General features: G+C 36.1%; 1 protein-coding gene across 1 annotated transcript in view; it reads right to left on the minus strand.

The window, feature by feature from the left end:
* Nucleotides 1–13,902, minus strand: part of KLHL5 (kelch like family member 5) — an 85,149-nt gene that overhangs the window by 53,708 nt on the left and 17,539 nt on the right. Inside the window, exons 2-5 of the mRNA XM_007953524.2 lie at nt 13,368–13,550; nt 7,440–7,576; nt 6,741–6,937; nt 515–727 (exon numbers count right to left, since the gene is read on the minus strand). Coding sequence (XP_007951715.1) covers nt 515–727; nt 6,741–6,937; nt 7,440–7,576; nt 13,368–13,550 — 730 coding nt within the window. The remainder of the gene's footprint in view (nt 1–514; nt 728–6,740; nt 6,938–7,439; nt 7,577–13,367; nt 13,551–13,902) is intronic.

Here is a 13,902-nt window from a genome sequence, read left to right on the forward strand (position 1 = left end):
ATCCCTGTGGCTAACTCCTCGATCTGTTTCAGTCCCCTTTGCCTTTTCTGTCCTCTCCCTGCTTCCCGCCTTGCTGCTTGTGGGGCATGGCCTGGGTTCCCTCTCCTCACCTGGGTCCCTGTGGCTGACTCCTCAATCTGTTCCGGGCCCCTTTGCTTTTTCTGTTCTCTCCCTGCTTCATAACTCACTGCCTGTTCTTAGGTCCCTGGAATCCGAATGAGAATGCAATCACTTTAAAATCCAAAATGTTTGGATTTTAATGTTACTTAACTGATGCTATTTAGATTATCAAACCTTCTGGGTTGAGAACATAAGCAGAATTTTTTTTTACTTCCCAGTCTTTTCATCTACACTTTCCAAGGGAATATATGCAAAGCTACCTTATTAAATAGAACAGGAAAATAAAAAATAATTAACCTATAGACAAGTACATATTAAAGCAATTAGCATAAAGTGAATATTCAAATGTTATCAGAATTATGACAGTGATTTTAAATAATCAAAAAAGGTTTACCTGTGGTGCAAGAAGGGGGAGCCTAATATATGCCAAAAGTTTACTGAGATCTCTCCGTCTCTGTTCCAGATCATGACGAACCCAAGTAAGAAGTGCATTCAATATTGTTTCCTCATTAGGAATGTTCATGTCATCACTGGCCAAGAGCTTTGCTATTTCACTGGGTGGTAATAACACAAATTCTTGGTTTCTAATTACTTCCATGAAATGCTCCTAGAGGAAAGAATAGCATGTAGATAATATTGTTCTTTCTGGCTATCATAGTTTATTAAATGCAATTACATTGTTAAGCTTTTTACATATATATAAGTAGAATTTAAAGTGTTATATCACTTAAATTACAATTTAAAAATGGATTTGGGACATGTAAATATTACTTTGCACAAGTTAGGAAATCATTATGGCAAGTCTTTCAAAGGCAGACAGAAAAATGAATTAGATAGTGAAATGTAAAATATTATCAAAAGCTAGTTTGCACTTGTGGTGACTGAAGAATATGGCCAACAATCAAGCTAAATACCTCAGTGAGCCTTTAAGTAATTTCTCTTACCCAAAAATGGCCTCTAAGCTGGTTAGATTTCCCAGGACCATTCTGGACCCAGACATCTTCTCAGAGTCTTCCCAGGAAGAATATATTCCGTAGGGCTACTCTATAATCAAACTGACCTTTTAAAATATTTTAATGTTATCAGAAAGACCACAAGGATTTTAGGTCTGTTTTGAGGACTTTTCTCTCATCTGATTTATGTGCAATGCTCTTTTGGTCTCATAGGAAAAAGGACTAAAGCAAAAAGGTGGCTTTAAAATAGACTGGATTCAGGACCTTAAACTGATGATGACTCAGTCTTGGCCTCCAACTAGAATCAACTCTCCGTAACTTGAAATGGGACACAGAAATGCCCTTTAGTTTGAGACAACCACTTTTACTAAGCTATTGTAAATAATTTGAAGAGAAAGAAAACTCTCTAGTGTACAAGGCAGGTGCTCTGGTGGCACAGTGCCTAAGGCATTTGACTGCTAACTAGAAGGCTGGCGGTACCAATCCACCAGCCACTCCTTGGAAGGAAGATGGGGCAATCTACTTCCATAGTGATTCTGCCTTGGAAACTCAAGGAGGGGTCACTATGAGTAGTAACCAACTTGATGGCAGTGAGTTTTGTTTGTTTTTTAGTGTGCAAGATTGTAAATCTTAATGCATAGATATGTTACAGAGTTATAAATACAACTGCTAGACATACATTGTTTCTTAATGTTTTTCTGGTATTTTCTAATGTACTATCTCTGTCTCAGCATGCAGGGGCTTAGTAATATATAGCTAAAGCTGTTTGAATAAGTAATAGGATTTATCAGTAACTATCCTGTATTTTGGGACCTCTGGTGGCATAGTGACTAAGGCACTTGACTGCTAACCAAAAGGCAGGTGGTTCAAATCCACCAGCCACTCCTCGGAAGGAAGATGGGGCAATCTACTTCCGTAGTAATACTGCCTCAGAAACCCAAGGAGGGGTCGCTATGAGTCGGGGCCGACTCGATGGCACATAACAACAACAACAATCCCGTATATTAAAATAAGAATTCTGTTTTCTATATAGCTGTGTTGTCACCTAAGTTAGGTACTGATCTACAATATATCGACTGGGTTGGCATTCCTTTCAGTAGAGATTCTTAAGAGGAAAATTATACATGAAAAATTAACTACATTCAATTGCTTCAATTCATCATGATTTGTTAAATATGCCCAAATGAATCTATTTTAAATGACTGATTATCATTTTCATAATATATTTTAGTAAAATCTCAATGCTGAAATGGCTTCAAGCTAACTATTCTACTCATTTGTGTACTGAAGTTATAAAATGACTTGATATATAGCAAGAGCTATAAAAATGTTGATGTTCTTAATCCATTTATCCCACTAGTAGTTTAACTCCTAATAAGTAATTTGCAAGAGGAAAAAAGCTGACTACATAAAGATGCTTCTATTACGATCCACATATAGTAAAAAATGGGAAATAGCTGAAATGTTCTGCTATGAGGTGCTGTAACTCAACGGATTATTAAGCAGGCATTAAAAATTTCAAGGATAAAAACACAGTAACAGTTTAGCTTAACTAGTGAAAAGAGTCTGCCTTAAGCATTATGCTTATTAATTCTTATGTTCTTTTAAGAACTATCTATATGGGGTCAAACTGACAAGAGCAACACAAAAGATAAGATAAAATTTTAGATGTTAATGAGGGAGGAACAATTCAGAAAAGGAGGGTGAGAATGGTTGCATATTTCGAAGAATGTAGTCAATGTCACTAAATTGTACATGTAGAAACTGCTGAATTGGTGTATACTTTGCTTTATTTTTACAAAATAAATTCATTTATTCTCAACAACAAAATAAATTTAGGAAAAACAAGTTCAAGGACAAAGATCACATGTGGTTGTTGTTGTTATGTGCCAACAAGTCAGACCCGACTCATAGCGACCTCTCCTTGGGTTTCCAGGGCAGTATCACTATAGAAGTAGATTGCCCAACCATCCTTCCAAGGAGAGGCTGGTGGGTTTGAACCGCCAGCCTTCTGGTTAGCAGTCAAGTGTTTTAGGCACTGCGCTACCAGAGCTCCCAAAGATCACATAATCACATAGAAAGACAATGTTAACTTAGAGTCTGAAGAAATAAAGATACATTTCTAATTGTTCAAAGGCATAGTATATAGTATAATCAACATATTTATACAATATTGATGTAACTATTGCCATTATTTTGAAATATTTAATTTCATCAGTGAGAAAAAAGCCATCATATAAATGTTCCTTCAATTGTTTACTGATATATGTAATTTAGAACAATGCCCATTCCATTCTAGTATAATTAATATTAAGTTAAAACAGACCTTTTCAATACTACTACTGGCCTCAAGGTTAAGCAAAAATTCTTTTCAAAAGTATTAATTTGATTTTGAAGCAGTTATTTCAGCAGAATTAAATGTTTTTATAAGTTTTCTAACTCTAGAATCAAAATTTTAAAGTTAAATGTGTATATCTGTTTTATAAATCCATAATGTCATTAAATAGTTGTGATGATATAACTAGTCTTAGAATTTTTTTTTTCCAAAGATTAAATATTTTATTCCAGATCACAATTAGTGGCAGTCAGAATGAGAATAAAAGTTCCATTTTCCAGAATCGTAAGAGGGAATTCATCATCCTTTACTACTTGTATCAATGTAGGATTAGTGAATATCTTACGTACTTGCACCATTTGCTAATTGTAAAATTGATCTTACTGGCACAGCATTATGCTTAGTTCATATTTTAAATCCATTTTATGAAACAAACAACTATCATGCTAACACTTGCTAGCATTCTGACCTTTCTCCCTCTGGAACAGTTTTTAAGCAAATGAAATTACTGAAGGATTTATTTTAATTGAAGATTGAATTTTTCCATACATTTTCATTCTGTTCCCACAGCAACAATTCAAATCAGACAATTTGCCTCTAAATTACTTATTGTTATTAGAATTCAATTTCATGTCTCTGTTGAAACGGAGTATCGTCAAATAACAGCCTTGAGGAAAAAAAAAAAATCTACCACAACTAATTAGCTATGAAAATAGCTTTAAAAACATCCAGCTAATTTAAATTTATGTCTAAGCCCTAAAGCAGGAATTTTATCTCTAAACAACAAAAGTGCACTAAATGCATATAAATATTTTTATGTGAATAAAAAAAATCCAGCTTTATTTATAGTCATTTTATTCCAAAACATTATGAAATGGCAAGTGTAAGGTTAAAATGAGAATATGGAAAGAAGGGTAAACATGGGGGGTATCTTTCAAAAGAGTTAATTGAAAAGATGTTAACCTAGTACCATGTTAGGTCTGTGCAGTATTGTCCTGTGGCACAAACTCTCTTCTCACCTGAGCCATGTAACTATAATAAATGAACAACATTCTGGAGAACTGATTACACCATGGGGAGGAAAAAAACAACAGTGAAGATTGTGCTTTTGTATGAGTGCTTTTGTTTCCTCTTAGAAATCCACATTGTGTTCAATAGAGTAAATGTACATAATGATGATAACAAAAACGAGGATACCATTTATTGACTGGCTATACCATGTGCCAATCACTGTTTTAATTGCCAAATTTCAATTAACTCATTCAATCCTCACATCAATTCTATGCGATAAGCAGAATTAATCTTCCTAAATATTTGTAAATACCTATTATTGTACTTTTTCCAAAATCTGTTATCTCTAATGAAAAATCCCTGAAGTACTATTAATCCTTTCACAGATACACTCAGTGGAAGGCTAGGAGAGGGAAAAATATCTTAACTGTTGAGAAATTAGTAGAGAGAGAGAAGAATACACATGTATGTAAAGGTTCACATTCTTTTGTCTCTCAGAAACTATACTGCCCTAATTGAAGCATTTACAGCAACAGTCTTTAATCATTGCTCAAGGTGTGAAAGACCCAATTGGTGTAGTGTAGCAAGTTGGGTAGTGCTTAAAACTCCACATACCCTCTCTCCTCTCCCATGCTTCTTTATTGTTGTTGTTGTTAGGTGCTGTTGTGTTGGTTCCAACTCATCACGACCCTATGCACAACAGAACAAATCACTTGTCCATTCCTACGGGGACTTCACAATCATCACTATGTTTCAGCTCATTGTTGCAGTCATGTGTCAATCCATCTCACTGAGGGTCTTACTCTTTCTTGCTGACCCTCTACTTGTCCAAGCATAGTGTCCTTCTCCAGGGACTGGTCCCTCCTGATAACATGGAAACTGATGCTAAAAATATGTCTTTGACACTTCTTTACTGTCCTACATCAATCCATATCCCTGATCTTCCATGCTATTGAGTCAGTACTTCTGTTATGTTATTATTTTGAGTGCAGAGTTTGCTACAGTTAATAAGAACATCCTTCTAAATGGCTAAACTACCCTTTTACATATAATCAATGTATATCACATGATCATTTATTAATAAAACAGTCTCCATTTGATCCCACTTGCTGTATTAGTATGGTACCAAAACACCACAACCACTTTCACCACTTTCCATCGGTAAATCTGTGGACAATTCTTAAATTCATATATGCACTACAAAGTAAAATATTTGGAGAAGCCTGCTTTAAAAAGCAGCTGATCTGAAATCTTGAATGGGATAGTCCTAGACCACTGCTATGCTTCCTAGTGACTGTAATAACTTAGGGCTTGACTTACATATCCAGGAGAAATACTGCTGTTAAGTGCTGTTGAGTTGGTTCTGACACACAGCGACCCTATACACAACCAGACAGAATACTGCACACTTCTGCATCATCACTGCTATGCCTGAGCCCACTGTTGCAGCCACTATGTCAATCCATCTTGTTGAAGATCTTCTTTTTCACTGACCCTCTACTTCAACTAGCATGATGTCCTTCTCCAGGGACCAATCCCTCCTAACAACATATCTGAAGTGTGTGAGACAAAGTCTGGCCATGCTCACTTTTAAGGAGCGTTCTGGTTTGTTCATTCTTCTGGCAAGCCATGGTATATTCAATTCTTTGCCAACACCATAATTCAAAGGCATTAATTCTTTGGTCTTCCTTATTCATTGTCCAGTTTTGCCACGCACATGAGGTGAATGAAAATACCATAGCTTGGGTGACACACCTTAGCCCTCAAAGTGACATCTTTACTTTTTAATACTTTAAAGATATCTTTCATAGCAGATTTGCCCAATGCAATATTTTGTTTGATTTCATGATTGTTGCTTCCAAGAGCATTGACTGGGGAGCCAAGTAAAATGAAATCCTTGACAACCTCAATCTTTTCTCCATTTATCATGGTGCTGCTTATTGTATTGGTCCAGTTGTGAGGATTTTTGTTTTATGTTGCAGTGCAATCATACTGAAGGCTGTAGTCTTTGATCTTCATCAGTAAGTGCTTCAAGTCCTCTTTGCTTTTAGCAAGCAAGGTTGTGTCATCTGCATATCCCAGGTAGTTAGTGAGTCTTCCTCCAACCCCGATGCCATGTTCCTCACATAGTCCAGCTTAGCAGAAATATTACCTGGGGTCTTTCTTTCACAAGTGAATGAAAATATGACATGTTAGACAGTGAATGTGAACTTCAAGGCACATGGCAGAACCATCAAAAAATAGCAACATGTAGAAAAGTCTGTAACAGTAAGAGACAAGATAAAGAGCATATGCCTTTCTCCTTTTCAAAAAATACATACCATAGTATAATTGTGAGCCACTTTATGCAAATCTGTACAACCTTGTGCATCAGCAAAAGAACGGATTCCAAGACAGTTGGATGGGTGAAGCTGTTTCATTAAAAACTTACAACATGCTTCCACAACCTGTGAAAGCTGAAGAAGACAAGCTGTAGATAACAGGCACTCAATATTATCTTCTTTTAATTCAAGGCGGCCTTAATGATAAAAAGAAACTCCATTAGCTGTAGAACCATATTGACATTAGCTTACAAAATGACTGATGTCAACAGTAATATTTCTTACTAAAATCTTGCTACATGTATTTTAGACCTATATGTTTTAAGAGTCCAAAAAGAAAAGATTATTTGCTCTTCAAAATTTCTAATTAAATAAAAATAAATAGCTTATTTTCAGAATTTTTAAATGTTTCAATAATTAGTAATTTATGTCTACTATGTATAACTTCCAAGTTTTAAATGAAGTAATTTAAAAATGTATGTAATTTACCTAAATATTTTATTAGTATTTACCATTCAAACGTTTAATCATTATAACCAATGAGAAAACTTTAATATGGAGACTTTAACCTGTGCAGGTATCACCAGGAGTAGTGATTAGAAGAACTGTTAGCCTTGGCATGCTATATTCACAGCAGAAATCTGAAATGTAATAATATGAATGTAAAAGATTTTAAATTTCCATTTATAGACTTATTACCTGTATATGCGTACTGAATCAAGGACCATAGTGCATTTGGTTCTACACCTTCCATTTTTATTTCTTCTTGTCTTGCTTCTCTGACATCATTAGTAAACATGGCAGCAAAATAATCCGAGACAGAGGAGAGCACCAATCTGACAACATATTAGAAGGAAAAAAAACCCTCAATGACCATAATAAAGCTGATGTTCATTAATAAATACTTCCTTAGAAAAAAAATTGTTACCCATAGAAAGTGCACAGTCATGGAAAATGCATTTTAAGTTTGACAAATTGCTTTATGCTCTACTTCCTTCTCTTGAATAATAAATTATTATTATGGAAACTTTTCTGCTGAGGTAAATAAATGATTTACCTTTTCACTACTTAGCTACTGCTTTGTAACATCCAGAACAAAAGCTAAAAGCTTTTTATGAAAAGAAAAAGAAAAAATGTTAAGGCCTTTTTCTGTTTATACTTATGAAAATAATCTAAGTTATTTATTTAAAATTTAATTATAGAAGTAGTGAATATATGGGAGACATTTGAGACTCATAGATGAGTGGTAGCAATATTTGGGAATGACTTTAGCAAGCTAATATTTTAACTTTTATGATAATATTTGCATTATTATAGTTCATATTTTTATTTTGTTATAAAACCATTTTCTAATAATACTACAAAACTATTGTGTTACAATAATACATTATGTTAATTATCTGTCCATAAACAAAAATAGGTTATTGTGGTGGTTAAGATGTGTGTCACCTTGGCAAGGCCATGGTTTTAAGTGGCTTGGCAGCTGGATGAAGTTATTCCCCATGAGGAAATGGGATGTGGTGTAATCAATTCCATGGTGGAATCTGCTGTGAGCAGCAAATTAGGTGCCTTTGGGGTGTGGCCTGCTTCCAGTACATATGGAGAATTTTTGAGAAAGATCTCAAGCTTTTTGGCACATTTTGGATCCTGCATTTGGCCAAGTCTTTACTTCCAGTTCCTGGACTTGAACCAGTAAGTAGCTTGCCATGTTGCCTCCTGATGTCGGGATTTTGCCAATTTACCTGCTGACTCTGGGTTCATCAGCGTCAGCAGCTTGAAGCTGCCTGAGTTAGGAGATGCCTCCAGCTCCACTAGGCCTGGAACAAGAGGCAGAGCTGAAGCCCAGGGTCAAGGGCCCTTCACTGAGCCTCTAGAGCCAGCACTTTGAATTTGGACTTCTAACCTCCTAAACTGTAAGAAGATAATTTCCTATTTTACAGCCATCCATTTAGAGTATTTGGTATAGGATAACTAGAGAACTAAGACAGTTATGTATATAGATTTGAAACACACATCTCATTTGATGTTACAGAGATATTCCCATGTCAGCACACTTACATAAAATTACTTTATTCCTTTTATTGAAGAAATAAAAATTACAGAGTCAGCTAACAATTGAAGCTCCCTTTGTATCCATCTCCAATTTCATTCTTCTTACTCCTCAGGTTTGCCAACTGCTCTCCAAAATACTGTACCAATTTATACCCCACCACCAATAGGGTAGAAGAGTTCCCATTTCCCCACAATACTGTCAGATGTTAAACACTGTGGCCATCAGTTGAATGCCATCTCACTATTTTAATTCTCATTCACCTGATTACTAGTGAGGTTGAGAGGCTTTTCAAATGTTTATTGCCCATTCAGGTGTCTTCTTTTCAGAATTTCTTATTCATTTCACTCATTCATTCATAAAAAAAAAAAAAAAAATTCTGATGTACACCTAATAAGTACTGGACAATTTTCTAGATACTTGAGGACATCAGTGTACAAAGTTGACAAAAGATCCCTTCTCTCATGGAGTCTTACTTTCTAGAAGGGAGGTAAACAAACAATAAATAGCAGAAGTAAATTCTACAGTACATTAAAAGGTAGTAAGTGCTATGGGGGGAAACGTAGGGTAAGGGAATTGGGAGTACAGGTTAGGTTTAAATGGGTGGTCTTATTGGAAGGTGACACTGGGATAAAGATTTGAAGGATGTACTTTAAATACCAGCATTACATTCAGCAAAGTGAGATGCTCACACTATGAGATTCTCTCACCTTAAAACCATTCCAGGGACTAGAGTCATTGAATGGAATGATGGGAAGAAACATCCGCAATATTGACATTCTTTCTCTCTCACTTTTTTTTTCCACTCTGTAGTTCACACACACACACACACACACACACACATGCTATGCTACAATTTCACAAAAGTGAAACTTAAAGGTTTAAACTGAGACTTAAAAGTATGTCCAAAAACAGTAGACTCTTTTTGGACAAACCTTTAAGTCATACCACTAGGCCATGCTGCATCTCCAAAACAAGTATAGCAAGTTTATGTAATCTGTTAGGCAGTCTCAGGAAACTAATATAACAAGTGAAAGTATAACGATATTACCACTTTATTACTTGACAGGCTAGGAATCTGTTAGTTGCCAACATAATTATTATGGTAAACTTTCATTAAAATTTTTTAAAAAACTGTCATAATCCGTCGAGAACAGAAAATTCAAGTAACAAGAATGAGTAGATTTTTATACAATGTGTTTCTGAGGCAAGTACTGCATCTTTTCTTTATCTTCATTTCATTCAACAAATACTGAGCACAGTGTCTGAAAGGACTCACATTTTAATGGAATATGAAAAAGAAACCACAGTAGTATGCAAAAATTTTCGTATTTGTATTTTAAAAGTGATCACTCCAGAATACAGGCCAGCAAGCTATGAGGTCACCTGAGCTAAGTTCAAATGCCTTCAGTAGAGAATTTATTAAATAAATTACATAATATACACATAAAAATATTATGCAATAATTAAGAAAAATAAAGTAGAACTATATTTACTGACATATACTAATATGAAGCAAAAATAAACCCACTGCCATCAAGCAAATTCTGACTCACAGCAACCCTGATAGGATTTCCAAGGCTGTAAATCTTTACAGAAGCAGACTGGCTCATCTTTCTCCCACAGAGCAGCTGGTGGGTTTGAACCACTCATCATTTGGTTAGGAGCCCAATATCTTAAACACAGCACCACCAGAGCTCCTTTCAAAAGCAAAAAATAGTAAGCGGTAAACAGTATATATAAACACACATACACACACGTATATATACACATGAGACATACATATGTATACACATGTGACGTAGATATATGTATATATGTATATGCTGTTGTTAAGTGCCACAGTTGATTCCAACTCAGAATGAAACATTGCCAAGTTCTACACCATCTTCATAATCATTGCTATGTTTGAGCCCATTGTTGCAGCCACTGTGTTAATCCATCTTGTTGAGTGTCTTCCCCTTTTCACTGACCCTCTACTTTACCAGGCATGATGTACTTCTCCAGGGATTGGCCCTTCCTAATAACATGTCTGAAGTGTGTGAGATGAAGTCTCGCCACCCTCATGTCTGAGCATTTGGGCTGTACTTTTTCCAGTACAGATTTATTTGTTCTTCTGGCAGTCCACGGTGTACTCAATATTCTTTGCCAACACCATAATTCAAAGGCATCAATTCTTTTTCAGTCTTCCTTATTCATCATGCTTATGCATGCTTATGAGGTGACCAAAAATACCACGGCTTGGGTCAAACACACCTTAGTCCTCAAAGTATCATCTTTGCTTTTTAACACTTTAAAGAAGTTTTTTTTTTCTTTTTTTTACAACAGATGCATATAAAATAGGATATATATGAGATATTTTGTAAAAAATATAAATTAAATAATTATATAGTTTTTATTAGGTTTGTACACAGATAAAATCTGGATGAGTAAAAAATATACAATGGTAACAGGGGTTCTTATCTGTTGTTATACTGGATAGGAAAGGCTGAGGTGTTAAGGAGAATACTACTAGGTTTCTGTCTTAAACAATAAAATGATGTTATACACTGAGAAAACATAGAAATAACAGGTTGGGGGCAGGTAAGGTGATGATTTCAGCTTCAGAAATTTAAAAGTTTAGGTGCCTCAATAAAATTTAGTTTGATATATTTGTGCTATAAACCTATACTCATAACATGGACTTCTGTCACAATATGTAGTAGCATCTCAGTATCTATTTGCTGACTGAATCACTGAAAACTGTAAAATCAAGCACTATTCTTCCTAATGAATTTACTTCCACTTTGGAGGGTTTAAAAAAACCTTTGGGACTCAGTGTTAATTAGTTTGAGACGGCATAAAAAAAATCTTTGGAATCACAGTGGTGATTAACAATGAATATGAATATGAAACTACCAGAAGGAAAAGAATGAATTATTCTTGATTAAACAGTTCTCTTTTCCTTTTCCTACTTTAAGAAATAATACTTCATTTGTGTTAAAGGCTTTTGCTCCATGGCACCACTGCTTTTCATACTCCTGGGAGGTCAACAAGCACAAGTTGGGATACATGTGGCTACTTCAAAATGCAGAAGACTCTTAGCCATTTCATTCTACCAGCTTTTTTGCTTCTCAATACCTACAAGCTCTACCCAGAGGGACCGAGTAGTTGAACCTATGGGCTCGGGACCATAGTCCCAGAGGACATCAAGCTCAATTGGCATAACATACTACACAAATCATTGTTCCACCTTCTACTGTGGCGTGTAGCGACTGAGATCTTAAAACCTTGCAAGCTGCCATCTAGATGCAACGATGGGTCTCTCCTCGTCCAGGGCCAAGAAGAATGAAGAAAACCAAAAATTCATGGAAACAATCAGGCCTAGCAACTGGTACACCATCCGATCTGCAGCCTACACGACTGAGACCAGAAGAAATAGACGGTGCTCAGCTACTACTGTCAACCACTTGGAAGAGAATCTTTGTAGGAGATCCAGGATAGACAGGGGGAACAATGTGGAACAAAACTCAAAATCACTTGGGGGAAAAAAAAAGAGGGGAATAGGTTTACTGGCCCGATGGAGCCTGGTGGAACCACTGAGACTATGGCCCCTAGCTGCCCTTCAGGTCTGGAATTGAACACACACCTGTAGCTTCCAGCCAAGCAGTAGACAGGCATACTAGTTGAGCATTTATCTGAGGTAGATATACTCCTTGGAGAGAACAAGCAAGAGAGAAAGAAGGGCTGCTCAGGCACAGGAGACAGCTCAGGGGAGTGCATGGAGGGATGGTCACAGGGAAGCGGTACCTATCGGGAGGAAGTGGGAAAGATGTTGCATTGTGCTAAATTGTGGTCAATATCATGAGCCAAAGCGTATGTGATCTGCTGTATGGAAAGTGTATTTGCTCTGTAAATTTTCACCCAAATCACAATAAAAATAAAAATTAAAAAAAAAAAATACCTCTAAGCTCTAATTTCCACTGACTTTAAAGTTATTTAATAGGTAGAATGTGGCATAAAATTTGTTTAAAGCAGCTGATGTTTATACCAAATAATACTGACTGCATCAAGGCTAATGTGTTTTGCTTGCATGCTTCTATAGCGGGAAAATAACCCTTTGGGGTCATTTACTAAGAAAAAAAAAAGAAAAAACCTCACTGTTGTCAAGTCAATTCTAACTCATAGCAACCCCTTCTTGGGCTTCTGAGGCAGTATCTCTATGGAAGTAGATTGTCCAATCTTCCTTCCAATTGGGGTCATTTAATGTGTAATAATTTCATAGGCACTGTTTTCTTTATGGGAGCTCTGGTAGCGTACTGCCTAAGGCACTTGACTGCTAACCAGAAGGCTGGCGGTTCAAATCCACCAGCCACTCCTCGGAAGGAAGATGGGGCAATCTACTTCCACAGTGATACCGCCTTTGAAACCCAAGGAGGGGTCGCTATGAGTCAGGTCCAACTCAACGGCACGTAACAACAACAACAATTTTCTTTATGGAAATTCAGTGAAATATCCCTTTACAATGTTACCTCAACACAGAGAAGTAAACTATCAAGGAAATACTTCATACACACAGAAATTTAGAAAGCAATTACCTGTGAGCTGGAATTCTGCGATCACCAGCAACCAGAATTACATCACACAACTGTTTATGTCTCAAATAGTTTTCCATCTTTTTAAATGTTTGCTCAGCATGGTTAAGGGCCTGGAAGAATTCATCTGATGAACATGGCTCCATAGTATGGCAGGATGATAATGTCTGACTACTATTGGAAGTCCTGAAAAGAAAGAAAACACATATTCTGAAATAAGAAAATTACATTAAAAAGCTCCTTCCTATCAAATCCATTTAAAATCTATAAATGTAACAGAAGTAATTGATATTAATGCATAATCATTCATATTGTTGTCTATTAAAGTCAATGACTGCTCAAGTCATGTGTGTCCTGTAAACACTGTGAGTGAATGTGACATCTAACTGCTAATTCACAGTTACCTTGTGTTCTGGTTACCTAGTGTTGCTCTGACAAGAAACAAATGGGATGGCCTTAACAGACAGGAGTTTATTCTTACAATTTGGAGGCTTTAAGTCCAAGTTCAAAGTGCCAGGCTCTAGGGGCTGGGTGAAAG

Source organism: Orycteropus afer, unplaced genomic scaffold, assembly GCF_000298275.1.
Source record: "Orycteropus afer afer isolate SDZICR_OR568_19922 unplaced genomic scaffold, OryAfe1.0 scaffold00399, whole genome shotgun sequence".
Lineage (NCBI taxonomy): Eukaryota > Metazoa > Chordata > Mammalia > Tubulidentata > Orycteropodidae > Orycteropus > Orycteropus afer.